This window comes from Physeter macrocephalus, chromosome 7 (assembly GCF_002837175.3).
Source record: "Physeter macrocephalus isolate SW-GA chromosome 7, ASM283717v5, whole genome shotgun sequence".
Lineage (NCBI taxonomy): Eukaryota > Metazoa > Chordata > Mammalia > Artiodactyla > Physeteridae > Physeter > Physeter macrocephalus.
This window is the reverse complement of record NC_041220.1, coordinates 63,289,935-63,312,274: the sequence shown is the minus strand read 5'-3', so window position 1 is coordinate 63,312,274 and position 22,340 is coordinate 63,289,935. Positions and strand designations below refer to the sequence as shown.

General features: G+C 36.3%; 1 protein-coding gene across 1 annotated transcript in view; it reads right to left on the bottom strand.

Moving 5' to 3' along the window:
* Nucleotides 1-7,915, bottom strand: part of NPFFR2 (neuropeptide FF receptor 2) — an 8,123-nt gene extending 208 nt beyond the window's left edge. The window contains 5 exon segments of the mRNA XM_024115345.1: nt 193-250; nt 600-1,069; nt 1,071-1,334; nt 2,926-3,025; nt 7,585-7,915. Of these exon segments, the coding sequence (XP_023971113.1) occupies nt 193-250; nt 600-1,069; nt 1,071-1,334; nt 2,926-3,025; nt 7,585-7,912 (1,220 nt within the window). The 5' untranslated portion in view covers nt 7,913-7,915.
* Nucleotides 7,916-22,340: the final 14,425 nt, after the last annotated feature.

Here is a 22,340-nt window from a genome sequence, read left to right as displayed (position 1 = left end):
CTGTTGTGGCCTCTCCCGTTGCGAAGCACAGGCTCCGGACGCGCAGGCTCAGCGGCCATGGCTCACGGGCCCAGCCGCTCCGCGGCATGTGGGATCTTCCCGGACCGGGGAACGAACCTGCGTCCCCTGCATCAGCAGGCGGACTCTCAACCACTGCGCCACCAGGGAAGCCCTGGTAAGTTCTAATTCTTGATCATTAATTCCTGTATGGGTTTTTCAGCACTTTTCCTACAAAGCACAATATCCTCATGTGTTGTTGGTTTTTTAAATAAATTTATTTTATTTATTTATTTTTGGCTGCGTTGAGTCTCCGTTGCTGTGCGCAGGCTTTTCTCTAGTTGTGTTGAGCGGAGGCTAATCTTCGTCGCTGTGTGCGGGCTTCTCGTTGCGGTGGCTTCTCTTGCTGCGGAGCACGGGCTCTAGGTGCGCAGGCTTCAGTAGTTGTGGCTCGTGGGCTCTAGAGCACGGGCTCAGTAGCTGTGGCGCGTGGGTTTAGTTGCTCCGCGTCATGTGGGATCTTCCCGGGCCAGGACTCGAACCCGTGTCCCCTGCCTTGGCAGGCGGATTCTTAACCACTATGCCACCAGGGAAGCCCTCATGTGGGTTTCTAATTGTAGATTCCTGACCTGACAGATGAGATATGTTGATGACCACATTGTTTTTAGCTCTTAGGGTGTAGGCTTCCTTGGGCCTTTCTCTTTTTTGGCAGAGATGGAGGCCAAAAGCATCTTGGAAACCGCGGCGAAAATTCTCATTGAAGAAACCATAAATGATGGGGTTGACGCTGCTGTTGCCAAAGGCCAGCCAGCGTGCAAAAGGGTAGATGTAGATGTTAATGACCCGCAGTTCATTCAGAGACAGGTCGACATAGTCTGAGAGCATCATCAGAGTCCACAGGGGCAGCCAGGAGAGAATGAAAAGCAGGGCCACAGTCAGGAGCATCTTAATGGCCTTCTGCTGCTTCTTGGACACCACGTGCCACTGTTCCTGGTTCTGTTTGCCTGAGTGGGGCACTGTTGTCTTGGAGAGTGCAATTCCAATCCTTCCATACGTGATGAGGATGAGGGACAGGAGCCAGGTAGATGTTAGCAAACAGGACAGTGGTATAGAGCTTCCTCATTTCCCTATTTGGCCAGCCTTCCCGGCACCAGTAGACTGGGCTGGTTTTATTCTGGGAGTTGAGTCTCACTCGGTAATAGTTTTCTTCCTGTACATGTAACATTATTGCAGATGGGGACATAATGGCGATGGCCAGGATCCAGATGATCATAATGATGACAGACACTGTCTTGATAGTGAGCTTTGGTTTAAAAGGGTAGACGACACACCGGAACCTGTAATTAAAGGCAAATATCAGTGAAGGACTGCCTCATAACTTCTGACCAAGTCATTAATTAAATTTATTTCAGTAATTACAGTCTTCCATACATTTTCCCCCTCAAATATAGAAAGTTACCGTTAGTAGGGAGGCGTGCATTACCAGTTTCTGTAATTAATACATGAGATAAATTTCAACTCAAAAAATTAATGAGTGGAGTATATCAGACACTATTAATAATCAGAGTACTATTGTAACTAGTCAACATTGAGCATGAGTGTTTAATATTCTGTTCCAGGCTCCTTTCCATTGGTTTGCATGGATTGCCTCTGTAAGCTTTCTTATTTAAAAGATGGGGAAAAGGCTCAGAAAAGGTAACAAATCTTGCCCATAATGACACATGATTTTTACACATGTATTTTGGCTCCAGAGCCCGTATTCTTAAATGTCCCTTCATGCCCTCCTGTGGTCCCCTCACACATGATCTGTGTGCTTGGCCATGCGACTTGCTTTGGCCAGTTAGTTGAACATTAGCAAGCATGGCATAAGCAGAAGCGTGAGTGATTTCAGCTACAAGACACAGAGTAGGAGAACCACACAGAGGCACCCAGCCAATCCACAGAGTTGTGACAAATATTAAAGCGTTACTGTTTTAAGCCACTACGTGTTCTGGTGGTTTGTTTCACAGCTATGAGTCTGAGAGTTTCCATGATGAGTTCTGTTGATGCACCTTCCCAGTGTTCTGTGTCCTCTGTTGAGCATGACAATTATCAGTATGTAGAGTAAGCCTGATTCATTTTACTGCTATTTTGTTATTGTGATTCTTAATTTTGTTATTACTGATATTCAGTATGTTCATTAGAAGAGAATCATACTCTTATGCAACTGTATAACATTTTATATTTTTCAAAGTACTATCATCTCTTGAATCTTCTTTGATTTTTGTGATGACTCTATAAAATTGAAAATGATTACTTTCCAGATCTGCAGGTAAGGAAACTTAGAGCTTTTAAGTGGCCCATCAGCAACTCCAGACAAATTTATCTTATCTTTCTATAATGACTAGTTATCTTGAGCTTTGACTGCTCCATTGTCCTTCACTGAAGGTGTAAGCTCTTCTGTCTTAAATTCCAAGTTTTCGTCTAGTCTTCTAATCAGTGAATTCTCCCATTTACTCACCCTTAAATTATGGGTAACTTCAAAGGTGCAATTCTAGGTATTTTGCTCTTTTTGTAAACCAGCTATTGAAACTTCAAATATTATTTTTTCATTTATTCATTCAACAAATAGTCTATGATACGTTGTTAATAGCAGCCCAAACTAAGACATGCATCATCCCTAATTATTTAATCTTAAAATATGGAAACTTCAGTGGCTTTATTTTATTACTGAACCCTTAGTGTGTGTGTATATAATATACACACACACACACACACACACACACACATATATATATATATAAGCCTTGCTCTTAAAAGGGTACATATTATGGATACAATTTTAAGCAGATATACCCAAATTTAGTAGATTATACATTTTTCACTGGTGAGGTGGATTAGTTGCAGATATGCCCAATTTTCTGGATTCAGAGTTTGGTGCTGACCTACCTATCTACTGCTATTGCAACTAAAGTAAAGACTGAAGCTGCAATGGATATTCCCTGGACCAAGCCACTGATGTTGCACATTGTACTTCCAAAAGGCCATCCTGAAAGGGAAATGCGACAGCTAGTCTTTGGAAAGATCATATATATATATTTTTTAATTTCACTGAAATTATGAAGAGAAAGACATGAAATTAGACAGATGCAACTGTTTCCTAAATGATATCCAGGGAACAATCCATGTTTCCCATTATTTTCATTAATACATTCAGATCTCTGTTTTTCAGTATACTAATAAGGTCAAAACTTACACAGTAGTTTCAACATTCTATACACTGTAATAAATGTTTTGCATCTATTAACATATCTAATCCCCACAACAGGCTTTTGAAGGCTTTATTGTTCTCCTCCTGATATAGAATATGTAACAAACACACAAATATCACATACCTTGCCACACAGCTAGTTAGAAGCATATTAAGGATTTAAACCCTAGCAATATGGTTCCAGAGTCCAAACCCTTAACCCTTATGCAATAATGCCCTTTAAATGAATAAAACAGGAAGAATATTGTTTCTCTAATTTGGAAATGTATTCCATAAATTATGAGGAATCAGGAGTCACATGTATAACAAATAAAGTTAATATTTAATTATATATAATCTAATGACATGATTTACCTCAGAGGTACTTTGTTATGGAGTGAATGTGTTCCCTCCCAAATTCATATATTGAAGCCTTAACCCCCAATGTGATGGTATTTGAAGGTGGGGTCTTTGAGAAGTAATTAGATGTAGATGAGGCCATGGGGATTGTGCCACATGATGGGATTAGTGCCCTTATAAGAAGAAGAAGAGAGCGTGAGACCTCTCCCCATGTGCATGCACTGAGTAAAGGCCATGTGAACACACAGCAATCTACCAATCAGAAAAAGGACCCTCACCAAGAACTCAGCCATGCTGGCACCCTCATCTCAGACTCCTAGCCTCCAGAACTGTGAAATTAAATGTCTGTTGTTTAAGCCACCCAGTCTATGGTATTTTGTTATAACAGCCTAAACTGACTAAGACATACTTGGAGAATAAAGAGCACTTTGCACGAACAAAAGTAGTCTGTTTGAATAACTTCCTAACTGAACTCCAGTTACTAGAATGTTTATAAAAGAAATTGGTAAAATTATTATATTTGATATTTAATATCAATCAAATCAAATTTAGAGTTTAATATTCTACACGCACCTCTGCTCTTACAGGAAAGTAACACTATTCTTCCATTAGCAAATATTCTAGTTTCCCAAGAGATGAATGTTACATATGGCTCAGATTTTTTAAATTTATCTTTTAAAAAATATCCTATAGCTTATTTAAAAAATACTCTTATCTAATTAAAAATATTCCCAATAACCTAAATAAGCCAAGCATACTTAAAAAAACATTCTGTCGTCTATCCAGACCATCTTAAAATTGGTGCTTGAATGGATTGATGCCTCAGTGATGCAGGAGGATAGAGTGAAATTACATATACACTCTGCACGTTCTCCTACTGCAGGTCCAGAGACCCATTCAGCTCCAGAATGCAGCTGCCAGACTTATAATCCCCATGGCAGTAGATTAGAGAATTTCCTTCTGGGGCAAGTGATCCTTCCAAGAACACTGACATATTTTCACTGGCAGATTCTGATAGCTGTGGATTTCCCAATGAATGACCCAGACTAGTGAAGCCAAGAGTGGGCCTAACCTCAAACCCCAGTCCTGCAGAGGTTCAAGGCAGCCACATAGTACCTCACTCTGAAATACAAAAGCTAAATAGTAGTTGACTATTAGGGAAACCTCAACCATAAAAGAAAGAAACTAAAACAAATAGGAAGAATGAAACAGGAGAAAACTAATCTGAATCAGGTAGACAAAAAATTAAAAAACAAAGAAAGTTACTACCCATAACCTCAGAGATAAAATACATTTTGTCCATGAAAAATATGTGCATGATAGTACAAGGAACACAAAGAATATAAAAATAGCTCAACGAATTTAAAATATGATAATGGAAATGGCTGTTGACTTTTTGTCAACAAAAAGTTTGGAAGAGGAAGTTGAGAAGATCTTTGCAAGTAGAATAATGAGGAGAAGAAAATGGAAGAAAAAAATTTTTTAAAGAACGGCAACACAGCACCTCCAATATCTGATTAATACGAGTTGAAGAAAGGAAAATTGTAGAACTCTGCAAGGAAATTCCCCAGGACTGAAATCATTCATTTTTTGATTGAAAAGACCTCGTTTGTGTCTAGCACAAAAAAATGGAAAATAAAGACCTACATCAAGGCTTAAATGCCTGAAATTCAGAACACTTGAGGTAAAGAGAAGTTCTAAAAGCTTTTTGCAAGAAAAGCAAAATACAAGTCATAAATAAAAGAAGCAAGGGTCAGATAGCATCAGCAACAACACCAAATTTCTCAGCATTAACAATAGAGCAATCTCTTTAAATTATTTTTAGGGAAAAAAAAAGTCCAGTCTAGAATACTTTATCCAGGTAACTATAATGAAGTGTGAAGGCAGAATAAAGATATTTGCACTACAACATCTCAAACATTTTTTATCTCAGTGCACCCTTTCACAAGAAGTTAATAGGGGAATAAACCAAGAAAAAAGAAATGGCATCCAGAACACAGCAGATTGAGCATAAAGAGAGGTGAAGAGAATTGTTAGCTTCTCAGTGAAGGAACATCCCAGAGAAATAGCTGAGCTCCATACCTGGAGAGCAATGTGTCTCAATAGGCCAAGAGGATAGAGAGTACCTGGAGGGGTATCTCTAGGAAAAAAGATGCCATTTACATTTTTTTGGATGTGTTTTCCATATGTTTGAAGGTATTGACAAGAAATTTAACTCTCCTGGAAGAGAACCTGAACATACATTATTGATAGGTACACTACCAAAACACTAAGCAAATCAAAATATGATGCCCCTATTAAAGCCAGGAAAACAAAAAACATTTTATAAGAGAAAAGTTGGTATCATAGTACTCTACTTGGCTCAGCAGGAGGTAAGATACATATAATAGGAATGCATACTATAAATATTGATTTAACAAAAACCTATGAAATACTCATATTGAGAAAATGAGGGAGGTAAAGACTGTGAACGTATATTTGTGGTTCTACATAAATGCATCTGCTTGAATTTGTACCAAGTTTCAGCCAGTCATGTTGTTTTTCCAATTTCACATTCAGATACTCAGTTTCTACAGATTTATGTTCTTTTGTCCTAGTGCTGTCAGTTCAGTGGAGTTTGGTGAGGGAAACCACCCCTTGGGGGTAGAAGAGGATAATGAGAACTAAATTACATCTTCTGCAGTCTGATAATATATTAGAATAAAACATGTTATTTAGAAATGTGGTAGTAATTACCAAAAATAAAGGCAAAACATGCTGGATGTGCCTGTCTCCTGGGAATGGGAATCAGGGGTAAGGAAGGGTACTGTATATGAAAAACTCTTAAATAATAATTTAATTATAGATATTTAGGGGGGGGGACATATTGAGAGCATTTCTTATTGGCAAAGTAAGTTTCTTGAGAGCAACAAAAATTTTTATCAATTCTTTCACTCTTTTTGTCTAGCACAATATCTTGAAAATGTACATCCTTAATAAATATTGTTTTTTAATTACAAGCATCACAAAAACACAGAATCTATGTAGTACTTGATGATAGAATAGGCAATCTAAACTCTCCCTGACTCCCACTCCAGAGAAAGGAAAGAAACAGAAGTAAATTCTAAAGAGAAACCTCTTATTCTTCAGTAAACCGATGTTGAATGCCACAGAAGGAAAATAACTATGATATGGCTCATGTTGATCTAAATATTTTTTGATATTCTGCTTTGGTTTCATTTTTTTCTCATACAGATTTAGAATATGTATATATTGAGTGCTGTTCATTAGTTAATACAACAGATATTTATTAAGCAGGTACTATGCACCAAAACTGTACCGGGAGGCATAGATACACTGTTCCTGTACTTCCAGCGTGTATAACGTAGTGCTAAAGAAGTGGTAATACGGGCCCAGAAGTACTCTAGGGTAATACCCGAACCATTACTTATGTTGCACATGTAAATTACCACTATATGAGTGAAACTACTGCTTTGTGAGAAATTATTGGTACTGTTCTCCATCTTCCATCAAAAACTGTTGGAAATCTCTCAGCCAACCACAAGAGGGCTTAAATATCTATTTATATTAGATTGAAGACATTGCATCAGTTGAAACCACACGTTCTTTGAACTTTACAGTCCATAATATTCTTAATATTTCTACTATATTATATGTGCCCTGAACTGTTAAGCAAATTCAAAGTCTTCAGTAAGAAGTGTCACCATTCACTGATGACCTTCAGTGAACACTCTATAAAAATAACAGCTTCCACACTTCATCTCTGTCACTTGTTCTATTTTTCTCCATAATTCTTCGTATTCTCTGACTACTATATAGCTATTGGTTTGTTGTTTTTATCCTCCTTTAGTATGTAGATCCCATGAGGACAGCTACTTGGAGCAGTTCTTACAACTCAATAAATATTTGTGAATGAATGGGTGACACTGCCATGGCTTCAGGGATATGGGACAAATATTTTCTCATAGTATGTTTGAGCTGCATGCAAATCAACATACCTGCTATAATATTGTCCAGCAGCGTGATAGGCATACAGAATATGCCAACTAGTAAATCACTTATGGCCAGGTTCAAGATGAAGAGATTAGTGACTGTGTGCATTTGTTTGTTCCTCATTACAATAAAGCAAACCACTGTATTTCCCACCATGCATAGGAAGAAGATCAGAAAGTAGGAAATAATGAAAATCGCTGCCACTTGAGGCTGGTGAAGATAGTAGTTCACATAGGTGATATTGCTATCTGCATACGAATCATGCTTTGTGTCACTGACCCTCCAAATGTGACGCCAGTTTTCTGAAGAGTTTGAGTCCCAGTTTTCAGTCATGATGGACAAAGAAGAGGCAGAAAAGAAAAACATGATTAGAAACCAGGAGAACTTAAGTTTAAGAGAGTTTAAGAGAGATGCTTTTAAAATGCTACGGAATTTTTTTTATTGGAGTATACTTGCTTTACAATGTTGTGTTAGTTTCTGCTGTACAATGAAGTGTATCAGCGATATGTATATATATTGATGGGCCTTCTATAATAATCCATAAATTTTGCATAAAAATGAGTTATAAATAAGGCATTCAAATTATTAGGATTTTAATCAAGAGCATTTGAAAATTTCACTTTCTGCCACAAGTAACAATTATTATTATATTGTATTTCCTTGACATACTCTATATTATTCACTTCTTTACTATACCTTCTATCCACTTGTGAAGTTTCAAGGGAAACACTCCAAAACTCCTCTTCCTCCTGCCTTCAGATATCATAACCTGTCAAAACCTACTTGCTCTGCTAACTAACATGCTAACTCACATGCCATGAGCTTTCCTGATATTTGAACGAGATGAAGTATCTACATCTTCAGAATTTCCATTGAAATAAGCTTCTTGTATTTTCCTTGTTCTGCTTTGACTCAGTTAATTGGATATTCTTTTTATACACTTCTGTATGTTGACATAGCCACAAAACTGTGAATTTCTTAAAATAGGTCTGGGTTACTTATCTTGGTTTCACATAGCATAATTCAATTCACATAATATGTATTCAATAAATATTTATTTAAAATTTATAAATCTTAAGAAAGGCATTTCAGTCAATGTGTGTCAGAGGTCCCCAAGAACACTCCCAGGTTTGGTGGTTTATTAGAAGGACTCACAGGACTCAGCATATAGTATATTCACTGCTAATATTTATTATAGCAAAGGGATCCAAAGCAAAATCAGCAAATAAAAAGGCACATGGAGTAAAATCTGCAGGAAACCAGGCACAGGCTTCCAAGAGTCCTCTCTCAGTGGACATGCTTAATTCCTCCAGCAACAAGTTTGAGTTTGACAACATGTGTGAAAAGGTTTTTAATTAGAGAGTGGTCATATAGGCAACTTCTTTTTAGTATATATCAAAATTCCAGACTCCCAGATGGAAAGTAAGCGTGTAGCATGAACTATGTGTTCGTACAAACAAACTAGGCACAGTGAGCCACTCTACCATTTAAGGAAACTTTATATCAGTATAGGGAACTGTTTAGAATTTAAGTTCCCAGACTCTAAACCACGGCCCAACATGCAAGCAGGCCTTTCTAAAGACAGCAGTCTCAGGCCTACCTGTTAACTCTTTTTTGCATGCCCTGTAAATTGGACAGAAGGTTGGTTATACGTGTCCTTAAATGAAAATCAATTTGACAGTGGAGTAAACAAGTTTGTTACTAATATAAAATAACTCAAAGAGGATCATGTTTCTCCAACAGTTCCCATTATTTTGCCATTTAATTTCTTCCCTTTCCTCAAATTTTTAAAATTCATCTTTGCTCTTCTGTATTTCATATTCCTAAGGCTAAATAAAAACAAGAAGTGAAAAGCAAAGTGAGCAAGGGATGAGGTGAGGGCTTGGAGAAGAGAAAAAGAAAGGAATTTGAGTAGAACCAAATGTAGGCTGCTATACAAAGTCAAGCTGAGAATGTCTTTGGGGTCTAGAGACACACTGAGAATACCTACCAGTTTGAGAAAAATCATTTCAGTCAAAGTCTCCAAAAGAGAAGCGTTCACACAAATATTTAAAGATATTTGTACCTAAGACAAGGAAGCACTTTAAATACAAATGAGAAAGGCATGAGAAAAATGTAGGTAGCTAAGAGTTACTAATAAAAACCATCTGTCTGTGGATTCAGTTAGAGCTGGCAAGCATACAGGTAGAATATATCATAGATGTAATGCTTTATATTTGCACATTCTTTTTTCTTATACCTGGCTGAAAGCAACCATGTGTGTCCAAAGCAGATATGCATCCATGGTATATCTGTTGCAATAAGAGTGTTAGGAGGGTTAAGATGGAATCTGCTGGTGTATTAAATTAAAATCCATGTCAGCCATTTGAAAGAGAAGTGTCTCTTTTCTTCCAATAGATTTTTGAGAAACTAAAATAGTATTTTGTTTTTGGGGCCAACATGGGTTTCACTATTCCTGTTATTGGCTTGCTAACTATGTTTGGCAAGACAGCATGCAAAATGCAATAGAGAGAGTCAAACAAAGACTCTGTCGTATTTAAGTGTTATTTCCTCCTGACATGCAATTATAAAACTTTTGTACATGAGGTCATAGTGTTGGCCATTAGATTGACCTATAATGTGACTTTGGGCACAACATCATCACCCATAGTATTACTATAGCGAGGCAGAGAAAAGTCAGGTCCTGATTGATCCTAGGGAAACTCACTTATCTCAGTGTAATGCATCAAAGACAACTGCTCTTTGCTGTTCATACATCTGGCATCTTTCTCACTGGGCACTTAAAAGTTCCATACAGTTGATTAAAAAGTTTTAAATAAAATGTACCCCTGGTTGAACACCTTTAAAACCAAAATTATTTAAAGTGTACTCTGTGAATCATGTTCATTCCTAGATGAAATAATATAAGGAATAAGAAAATTGAGTATACCAGTTTTAGGAAGGCAAATTTACACTCTACCCATACAGATGATTCAGTAGTTTTGGAATATTTCATTGAAAATGTGTGATGTCCTTTTAATAACAGAGAGTCTGAATTTTACAAGTTAGTATTTAGATGTTAAGTAACTAAATTGTAAACATAAGCCATTTTACCATGAATTAGTCTTTTTTTTTTTTTAGGCTCCGGACGCGCAGGCCCAGCGGCCATGGCTCACGGGTACAGCCGCTCCGCGGCATGTGGGATCTTCCCGGACCGGGGCACGAACCCATGTACCCTGCATCGGCAGGCGGATTCTCAACCACTGCGCCACCAGGGAAGCCCATGAATTAGTCTTATATTCTTTATTTCTACATGGGAAAATATGTGATGAATAAAATACTTGTTTGTGAGATTTCTTTACCATTCATTCATCTTCAACTCTGGAGAGAAAACAGATATAATAGGACAAACTTCATGAGCTCCATTTAGAACCCCAAGTTACCACAACTTATTCAGACTCCTATCTATAGGAAGAGAGTCTAGGACTTCAGGAAGGGAAGTCAGGGGAAGAAGTTATTCAAAATTTTTTTCTTCCTGTAATTGTACTTGCCAAAACACTAAGAGTAGATTACTCTGGGAGATGGAATGGTTGGATATTATCTTTTTTTTTTTTTTTTGCTTATATGTTTCTCAACTTTTTTCCTGTTTCCAGATTTTTTTTTATAGTCTGGAAAAAAGGCTTCCATATTATTGTCTGAATTCAACTATACAGAATAAAACCAGATGACATAGCTTAAGCTCTTCTTATAAGTTCACAATAGTAATAGGTCATATACTGGCTAGAAATGATATTATTTTACCCCAAATAGTTATATCTTCCAAATTTCAATTAGGAAAGAATCCATAAAGACTCCAATTTATTAAGTTTAAATATACTGTAATATACTGTCTCACACATTATCACAGAAAGAATTGGTCATCTGAAAGAACAGTCTATATTCTTTATTCTTGTATCAAAGACTCATTAAAGGGCCCAAGTTGGCAATTGTCATCAAGCATTGGCCAACTGATGACAATTGGCAATTGTCATCAAGCATAGACTGTCAGACACACCAAAGCCAGCTATGGCCAGCACTCTCCATTTTTGTCATCCTTCTCTCTTTGGGCTTTCTCCTATTGCCTCTATTATTATTTACTGTATTCTTCATGTTTTCCTTTTGATTTCCGTGTATTTATACAAGGAAGGACTTAAGGACAGGAAGGTGGCAGTATTTACTTCTATCTATGTTGGATTATGTAATCTAAATTCTGATGATTATCATTAAAAGGTATTACAGTTATTAAGTAACTAATAATTCTGAACAGAGTAAATTAAATGCAAGCAGTTATGACAACTTAGATTGCTAAAATAACTGAAGAGGAGAGACAGAGAAAACAGCAAGAACAAAAATGTTGTAAACACACATGCTCAGACTAGGGGTGAATCAATGGCAATAACTATAAGACATATAGTAATACCACCTAATATTTCAATTTTCAAAGCACTTTCAAATATATCACCCTAGGACACCAGCATCATGGAAGCATAAAATGTCCCTCCTTTTTCCACCCCCTTTTAACAACTAAAATTTGGCATCCATTCATGAACCAAAGTGCCTCTGTGGGAGCTGTGGATCCAGCACCAAATGCCAAGGGATTCCGGAGGAGTCTCGCCCCCCTGTGCATTGCTTAATAGGCAGACAGACTTCATATGGGGCTTTGGAAGCAGCAGGAGCCCATGAACTGGCTCCAGCTCTTCTCAGCCACAGTCTGGGAAAATGTGCAGACTGATGATATGGGAAGACACCACAGAAGGGAGAGCTTTTGTAGAAGTCCAGGCTGAGGAGAGATTCCAGCACTCCTTTGGATCAAAAAGAGTTTGGAAGCATCAGAGAGGGTAAGAGGAGCTTTGCCAGCATCACCCTCCCATCTGGTGCTGATTAATAGCCAATATTGGGAGAGAACCCTTGAACTTCTTTTCTCTGGAGAAAGAAGATTGGATTCTCATTAATCCGTATTGTTAAAAAAAAAAAAAGACACATTGCTCTGAGTGATACCATAAGTTTCATTAATGTAAGGTGTGTCAAATGTTACATAAATCTCTGCCACAGCTAAATGGTGTAATAGAGCGTTTGTAAGTTCAGTGATATAATTAATTGAAAATCAGATGTATGTAAATGATGCTCCCCAAGATAAAGAAATGCTTTAAGAAGCTGAGTTGAAACCTCTGATTGATATAAAACGTGTTAAACTGGATTTTCCAGAGGAGGAAGTGAATTTGACTTTAGAAACATTACACATTCAATTAACTGTCTCCATTAAATCATATCACAAGGTTCAAATAACTGTGCACAATTGGAGGTATCAGTAATTGAGATGGCAAAAGGATTTCAAAAGAGCTTGAAAGAGTTATGGTCACTGTGAACATGCTTTATTCCTACTCCTCATTGGGTATTTCAAATCTTGGTGGTCATCAAGGCATTAGAAACATTATTCTCTGTTTAAAATACTAAAAAATGTAGTCAGACAAATAATAATAACTTTAGAATTTTGTGGCAAAGAAATAGTAACTGAGGTCAGAGAGTGAACTGTTGAAGGTGTTGAAGAAGCTGGCTGGTAATCCACTTTCTCCCAAACCATTGGGAGAAAGCCCCCAGAGAAAGAAAAGAAGGCTGATGATTCAGACTAATGTTCTTCTGGATGTAATAATTGGACCTCCAGGTAGAGTAATGCTATTTTCTAAGATGATGGCCTTTGAAGAGGTGTGACTCCCTAGAAGATGTCATGTAAGCTGAGATATAAAATGGAGATATTTCATGGACTGCACACTCACTCTGCTGTGATAGGTGATACCACAAAACCTAACTTAGAGACCTCATCTTTTACTCTGGGCCAGAGAGTGAGCATCTAATGCAGGAAGAGGGGTCCTAAAGAGCCACCTTCAGTGTCCCAGACCTTCTTTGATTAGTCCCTTTAATTGTTTTATATCTTTGAAATTATTAGTAAGTCATGAAAATGAGTAAGATCTCTGATTTCAAGAAAAGTAATTCAGGTTTTAGCTATAAAATACAATATGCACAGAGAATTGAATAACCTTTCAGGGCCTTATATCTAGAAATGTGCAATCTAATATTTCAGTCTATCTCCTACTGGCATTTATACTATTTTTACATAAATTTCCTGGGGAGAATGATATTATTTTTAAGGAGGTAACACCTTCTACTGGGGTGAGAACTGTTTCACTTAGAAAAATACTTGGAGGAGTTCTCTTCCTGTGAGAAGGCGACTGTCCCAATAAAACCTTACCCTCTAGGTCATAATGACATTGAGTAGAATACCCCAAGATAGAGTTAAGCACTGTATTATCCTTAAATTTTTTATTACCTTAAGTACTTTATTACCTTTGAGTATTTTAATATCACCTCTGTGCTGGGAACTATGGTAATTGCTTTATATGTGTCATTTAATCTTTCCAGTATGAGGTAGCTACTAACTATATCTCAATTTAATATATAAGGAAAGTAAGACAGGAAAATGTTAAGTAATATTAAGTAACCTGACCCAGGTTCCACAGCTAATAACTGGAAAAGTTGGGAAACATATAGAGAGAGTCTTCTAAAAGTAGAGGGTCAGCAACGTAGCTGAGGGGGTGGGCCACTTGAGAGTTGGAAACTGACCAGAAAAAGTTCAGTGAGATGAATATGACCAAGGAACTTCTAGAATCTATCATGTCTAATATTTAATTTTCAACTAACTTTTGTACTACTACCTGCCTACAACCCCAAATTGTCAGTGAGTCTATTAAGTATAACTGCCTTTGCAGGAGATATTTTTCAATTATCAAGTGAAATGTTCTAATGTTTGGGTTAGTGTAGGGCAGAGAGAAAAGAGCAGCTATAAAGGAAAAGACAGGAACAGGATTGCTTCATATATATCCAGAGAAATCCTGGAGATACTGGGAGGGGGGAGACAGGTGGATCTCCAAAGCACATGGGATGGAGACAATTTTATTTGAATATAACAGCTACATTGAACAAGCATAACTTGTGAGATGCAATGTAAAAGCAACTGTATTTTCTGCTGACTCTTTAATTTTATTATTTGAGGCTAATTTCCCCATTGCCTCTGGGTAAAATTTGACAGAAGTCTTAATACTTTCTAATCATTTTCTGATGATAAAAAGCAGCATAGTTCTTAATATAGCCAGACAAGTATAATAAACAAACTTATAAATTTCCACCAAGGATGCCTCCTTGTCTGCGCTCTTTGCTGACCTGCTCTAGCATATCTCCATCTCCATCTTGTCAATCTCAGTTTCCATCCTTGAGAGTTGTAGGTGGACAAGGTTAGGGAGATGGAAAGGAGCAGGAAAAGTCTCACTTTTCTTTCTAGGGTTGCCATGAGGTGTTCCTTGGACTGGACCAAGTTTTAAAGCTGACCCTTACTTCTGTGGGCACTTTCTTGGGCTCTTCAGAGACACAAACTATTGCCGTGGATCTCTCATCGATAATTCTCTTCATGTGAGGAAATTCATCTCTGGCGGCTGCTGGCTCTTTTCTCAGCCTCGAGAAATCCTACAGTTCACCCTGCTGTAGAGCATCAGAGTGAACCATGGTTCAGGTGTGTCAGTCACCTCAGCCCACAGTTAACACTCATGCATCTTTTGTCCAGAAAGACTCTAGAAGTGGAAGCTGACCAATGCCACCAACTCTGTCATTCCACCATCAGTAAAACAACCAGCCAGCCAGGTCCTGGCACTTTGGATCTAGTCTCCAGTGTAAGCAGACTCAAGTCCGCTGTCTTCTCTGAAACATTAAGTGCATCTGTTAAACTCTCTGTGTGTCTCCTTTAGTCCCTTTTCTAAGCATGAATTGAGGGGCAAGCCACCCCACTCCTCCATCCTGCAAGTAGATGACTCAACACACCCCAACAAACCTCTCTCCCTATCCTCTTCTGATATCAAATTCTGGGCCTGTTTATCTCCTCAACCTGAGAATAAATGTTCCTCCTGATACACCTTTACAAGTCTGCATGGTGGTCCCATATAATCATCTTGGGATTTTTGGCTGAAACTAAAACCAGAACAGTTCCATTTTAACATTCTGTTATGTAATTATCAGAAGGATAAACCCCAAAGGCCTGAGGATTTGTGAATATCCTAGCAAGTGGCACTCATGTTACTTAAAAGTTTCAAAATTGGAATTGTATTAAAAAGATATATTTGTATTCTTTTTGATATATAGAAAAGTTAAAAGAATAAATCCTGAGTTCTCATTACAAGAAGTTTTTTCTTTCTTTTTGTTGTATCTTTATGAGATGATGGAGGTTAACTAAAGCTACTGTGGGAATTATTTCACAAGATATGTAAATCAAACCATCATATTGTACACTGTAAGCCTTATATGGTGATATATGTCAATTATTTTCCAATAAAACTAGGGGGATAAAAGGATACACTGTATTTGTTCCTGTCAAGAAATATTCTTTCCAAGAATGATTTTTCATTGATGACTATGGATCTTTGCAAGATGTACTAAAATTTATTTAACCTATCACCTAGTGTTGGACAATTAGACAATTTCCATCTTTTTTGGTGTTAAAGCAATATTTTGGTATTTTATCTTTGCTTCTATTCATTAGCATTTTCTAGAATACTCCTAGAATGGGAATTAACACATCAAAAGGTATGATCATTTTTCTGCTTGATAGATTTTGATAACTGTCTACTAGAAAGTTGGTCTTAATTCACATTTATTCCGGCTGTGTTTAAAAAGGCTTGTTTGTTCTATCTTACCGTAGTAGGCACTAAAATTCCCACCACTTCTTTTTAATCTTTGCCAAGTTACCATTTTTTTAAATGGTTAATTTCTTATTTAAATATACATTTAAGTACTTTAAGTACTAATGAAGTTGAACTTTGTTTCAGAATTTGGAATTTTTATTTTTTTAAGTGATTGTTTATTTCTTTTGTCTTTTTTCATATTGAAGTGTTCATTTTTTGGTTCATAAGATCTTTCTTACTAGGAATTTTATCCTTTGTTAAATATGTTTCACATATTATTTCCAGTTAGCAATCTGCAATTTAATTTTTACAGTGCTTTTAGGTTAAAAAATATATATATATGTTTATGTAGTAATAGATCATATTTTTTCTTTGTATTTTCTCTAAAATAATTTTTTCTGTAAACATGTATGTATTCACATATGTTTTATACTATTTAAAGTAGTTTTTATGCTTTATAATTTTAATTATATATTTCTTCTATATTATTCATTTTAAAAATCCATTTAAAATGAAAATGGTATTATCTCACATCTGAGTTTTAACTAAGTTCCTTCATATTATGACTTAGCATTATTCAAATGAATGTGCTCAATTGTATCCCACAGAAATCTGGCTGCTTTTTATTTACTTTCTGAACAGCTAAATTTACTTGTCAAAGTATATATATTGTGTTGAAAATTAAGTGAAAGTTTTTCAGATATGTCAATTATACATCCCTTAAAAATATTAAATATAAATCATACCACATATATTGTCAGTACTTCATACACTTCTAAAATCTAACATAAAATTTGCTGTTGTACTACAATTGTTTAAAATTCTATGTTCCTAATCATTGATCCTTAAATATTTAGACTACAGAAAGATAACAGATTTCCCAAGAATATGAAAAAGAATGATTATATGTATGTGTATCACTGAATCACTATGTTGTACACCTGAAACTAACACAACATTGTAAATCAACTATACTCCAAAAAAAATTTTTTTAATGTAGTAAAATATAAGTAAGAAGGGGGAGAGAACAAACCGTAGCAACAGAATTTATAAAATAGAAACAAACATACACACACTAGAGCAACAACAACAACAAAAAAAGATAACAGATTTCCCAATTTCTTGTGGCACCTAACAATACCCTATGAATGTATTCATTGCATATAAAACCTTCTTTAACTTGAATATCCCCTTGATGTTAGTAGCACACTTCTGGTTTTATGCCTGCAATCATTTTGAAGAAAGAACTGATTTCCAAGAGTTAATGATACCCATATCTTCTGGAAATACCAAATAAAGACAAGCACAAGAAAAGCACGAAGGGGAGAAACTAGTTTGGAGTCATACCTTAACATGGAAATTCCAATTGGTCCTAGGCATCCCCAGCCCACTTCATTCCACTCCCAGCTATATATGCTTTGGGGTTTATGAGGTTTCCATCTTGGATAATTTGAGTGGAAAGTGAGCACAGGAGTATTTAAACTAGGTAGTTTACCACTATTCAGAAATGTATTAAAGCATTTTACATTTTCAACCAGGGATTTCACCGTATATCATTTTACATCTGGAACCATGTAAAACCTGAAACTAAGTAAATGTACTCAAAGACTTGTACTGTTGACCCAGTTAATAAATGTAAAAGCCATTTAAAAAAAAAAGCCTTGTAAGCCTTTATGAAAAAGAGATAGCTGTACTATGGGTATCCTGGAAGCTTCAAGAAATTGTAAGTAGGAGAGATCCTCCTACTTGCTATGAAACAGAGTCCCATGCCTGAAAAAAATGAAAAAAAAAAGCCAAAAGTAACAGACTTATCATCAAGAGAAGCCTAGGACTGACGGGGCACACTAAGAGCTTTTGTTCTTATGGTAGCTTGTCTACTTCCTGTGTAGGAATGTTTTACCATCCACAGAAATGGAGAGAATTAAATGCAGCTGAAGGCTCAGGTGGCTGAAGCAGAGATCCAGCTGAGCAGAAACGAGACTTTGCTATTTACTCCATCATAGTTTTTACCATTCCAAGACCTCTTCATTGCCAGAGAGCCACAGTTAAACTGTTCATTAAATATTCCACCAACAATGCCAATCCTTAAAAACATTATCACCTTTTGAGATTACTGCTATTTTTCTTAGAACACATGATCAGATCAACATTTGCTATTTAGGGTAGCTTTTGATTGGGTCTGCTTTTATTTCTCATATTAAATGAGATGTGTTTCTTGAATGACTTCTGATAAGATTCATTTGGAAAGTTTATTTTTTTCTGATGAAGACAACACAAATTATTAATGGGTAATATTTTCTAATAGTACAGTTTAGAAATGGCATGGCACTATAACTTAGTGTCTCTTTGTATTTCCTTAAAGTCAAGGCTTCATAGAATTTCTCTTTCACTATAAACAATTCTTAGATTTTAAATTAGTAATTGAGGGGCTCAATGAAATGGTCTTTTTAATTTTCAAAATAGTCGAGAAGGCTCCCTAAACAGTTTTTATGAATCACATTATAGAACTGGCTCTCAAAACAAGGCAACTCTTAACAAATCCTTTGTGTTTGCATCTTCTAAGTTGGTCTCAGCCTATAATCTCTCCTCATTCATCCATCCTGTATATTAAGTTGTAATTATAGTAATATAGTTTAGTAATTTCCTAAAATACTATATTTTTTGTGTTTTTCTACTCTTTAGCATTCTTCAAAGGCTTCTCACTCCTACCAAGTGAAGTCCAAACTCATTAATCTGACATTCAAGTTCCTTCACAAACTAAACGCAATGGATCTCATCACACTTACCTTCAATTCTCAATACTCAGGTTATTCCACTAGTGGAACTAAAGGACTCAAATAGCTAAGGAGAATGAACCCATACCCATTAAATTTGTGGCAGTAGCTTAAACACTTAACAAATGACTTATGAGTTTTCACTTCACAATATATCTGAATTTTTCAAAAACAAACATCATACTTGCAATTAATTACTCCTGTAAAAATGTAATATTTCAGGAGAGTATGCTGCATGTCTTGTGGCTTTGTGGAACTCCTGGCTAACAGCCTTACTCATGAGTATCCCAGATGGAGAATATATGTGCAGTTCTCCTCAAGAGGAACATTCCACTCCAGTTAACTTTTTTTCCACACGTTGTTTCTTGAGGGTGTCTTAGGGTTTTCCACTTCTTTGCCTTTGTACATGTTTTCACCCATTTTTTAATCATTACCCAGGGACATGTCCCTTTTGCTCTGTCTTCTTTAAACTCACAGTATACATCTTATCTCATCTAGGAAATTTTCATTGACTAACCTAGTGTGAAATATATATTCTTCCCCCAAATCCCTAAATCACTTTAATTTTATGCCATGTATTTGATTATTGTAAGTCCTTGACTATCATGATATCTCTTATATCATATTGTATATAAGCTGTTTAAATATCTTACTTATATATAGCCTTGTTTAAGTATCTTACTTATGTACCTATATCCAATTCCTCTAATTTAAATGTTATTGCCTTGAGGGAAAAATGTACTGTAAATATCTGTCTCCCCTGAGGACCTACTCTATTCTCCTCTAGTCCTTTTTACAGATTGGGTATTTAACATAAATATGATTATTTTTACTTTATCTTTGGAATCTTAGATTTCATGGGACTAAGTATATCTTTATCAAGAATTAATGTACAGAAGTCAGTGAATTGCATGGTATGTGAATTATCTCAATAAATTTGTTAAAAGGAAGTAATGTGCAGAACAAAGAGATTTTTGTGACAAAGTATTTAATTTTTCTTAATGGAACTTTATTTTTTAATGTATAGCTAAGTGGAAATAGAACAGATATTTCTTTTTCCTCTAAAGAAAACTAGCTCTTAAAAACTGTTTTCAAATAATTATATTTTAGCGACTGGATACTGTCATTGACAAGAAAATGGAATCATTTATCTCAATATGAAGTTATGAAAAGGGAAAATGCATAGAATGCATAGAAAGATACTTCTCAGACCTCTGAGTTCTGCCTAGATTGTTGAAAATAACAGCCCTAAAGTAAACCATCTTCTTGCCAGTAGTTTTCTAACAACACTTAGGAAATTTCTGAAGTCTACATCATGTCCCATTCTCTGCTCTTTGATGTGTTCAGTTACAGCATAACTACCTTTTTGTTCAGATGCCATATTTTATTACACTTGTCAAACAAATTCAAGAAATTATATTAATAGGAAACCTCCTTTCCACAAGTCAATATCCTAATAATGATATGCAAAGGAAAAAAAAACCAAGCAAACCTTCCTATCCTATCTGAGCTTAAAGATGACAAATTGGGAAAAAAATGATACTGTTAATATTATTATTGTTTTTGTAACATTACATTTGTAACATTACTATCATTGTTATCATTATCATTATTATAGAGACAGGAATTTTCTACTAATAGCTAGAATTTTATTGAGTCACATATTAGCTGCTTTACATTTATTATTTCAGTTAATCATCCCAGCAACTCTGAAATTCATGTATATTGTCCCTATTTCATAAACAAAAAGACTGAAAATTCAAAAGATTAAGTAACTTATTCATCATCATACAGAAAATAAGCAACAAAGCCAAAATTTGAATTCAAGTTTGAATGCAAAGTCTATACAGTTTTATTATCAATTCTTAAGTTATGAACTCAGTTCTTGAGTTACTGATTCATCTTAGTTTGAAGTAACCAATTTCCTCACTGGTAAAATATGAATATTTTATGGATAATGAAAAACTATTAATTTTTGAAGCACAGAATATTGAATATTGAAAATATATTATCTGAGCAGCAGTAGAGTTATCAAATATTAAGTTAGGTATCAAATTTATATACTGTGGAAATGAATAAAGGAAAGCCCCATTCAAAATGGAATCGGAGGGGCTTCCCTGGTGGCGCAGTGGTTGCGCGTCCGCCTGCCGATGCAGGGGAACCGGGTTCGTGCCCCGGTCTGGGAGGATCCCACATGCCGCGGAGCGGCTGGGCCCGTGAGCCATGGCCGCTGAGCCTGCGCGTCCAGAGCCTGTGCTCCGCAACGGGAGAGGCCACAGCAGAGGAAGGCCCGCATACCACAAAAAAAAAAAAAAAAAAATGGAATCGGAAAGCCCTGAAGGAAGAGTGCTCACACATGTACCACACATGCACCACTCGTACCACCTGTGGCAGCATACTTTACATACCCCAGCAGGAAGAATCTTTATATACCCCAGCAGGAAGAAGGAAGATTTTCTCGACGCTTAGCAACAACCCAGCCAATGAGAAACTGCTACAACTCAACCAATGAGAAGCCGCCACAACCCCGAATTCTTGCTCTTCTCCAGTGAACTTTCATTCAAACTACCCCTCCCAACTTCCTCCTTCCCTCTACAAAAGAACGCTCTCCCGTCTTGTGCTCCAGACTTGCCTATGGTTAGCCAGAGTTTCTCCCAAATTGCAATTCCTCTACTATTCCTGAATAAACTCGATTTTGCTGGCTAAACCACTTACCTTTTTGTTATAAAGGTTGACAATATCAAGTATGAAATTAGAATTTAAACATAAATAACCTAAAATTATTTTTAGGGATCAAAATATTTCGGAATTTCTGAAGGAAATTCAGACGTTAGGTCTGTGTTAAGACTACTAACATTTATTTACATGTGCAGGCATGTGGAGTGAAATGGTGAAATGGGGCATCTGGTTCCTTCTTATCACAGATTCTGGCTCTCATTAAATTATCTGTTCCTTTTTGCCTTCTTGGCCTCTCCCCTCTAAGTTTTCAAAGTACACGTATGTTAGACTATTTGATCTGGGTTGATGTTGGGGAATTGCAGCAGAGCCAGAAATGGAAACAACCTTAAATTGAATGTTAGATAGCATTTTCCTTAAATTCACCAGCCATACCTACCATAATAAAAGGTTTTGCTGGGGAAATTTATTTTAACCTCAACTGGTGAGAACTACTCTTAGCCTCCCCATTCATTCCCTTCAATTTTCTCTCTTCCAGGAATCCTAGCCATCTGCTTCCAGAAAGCAAAC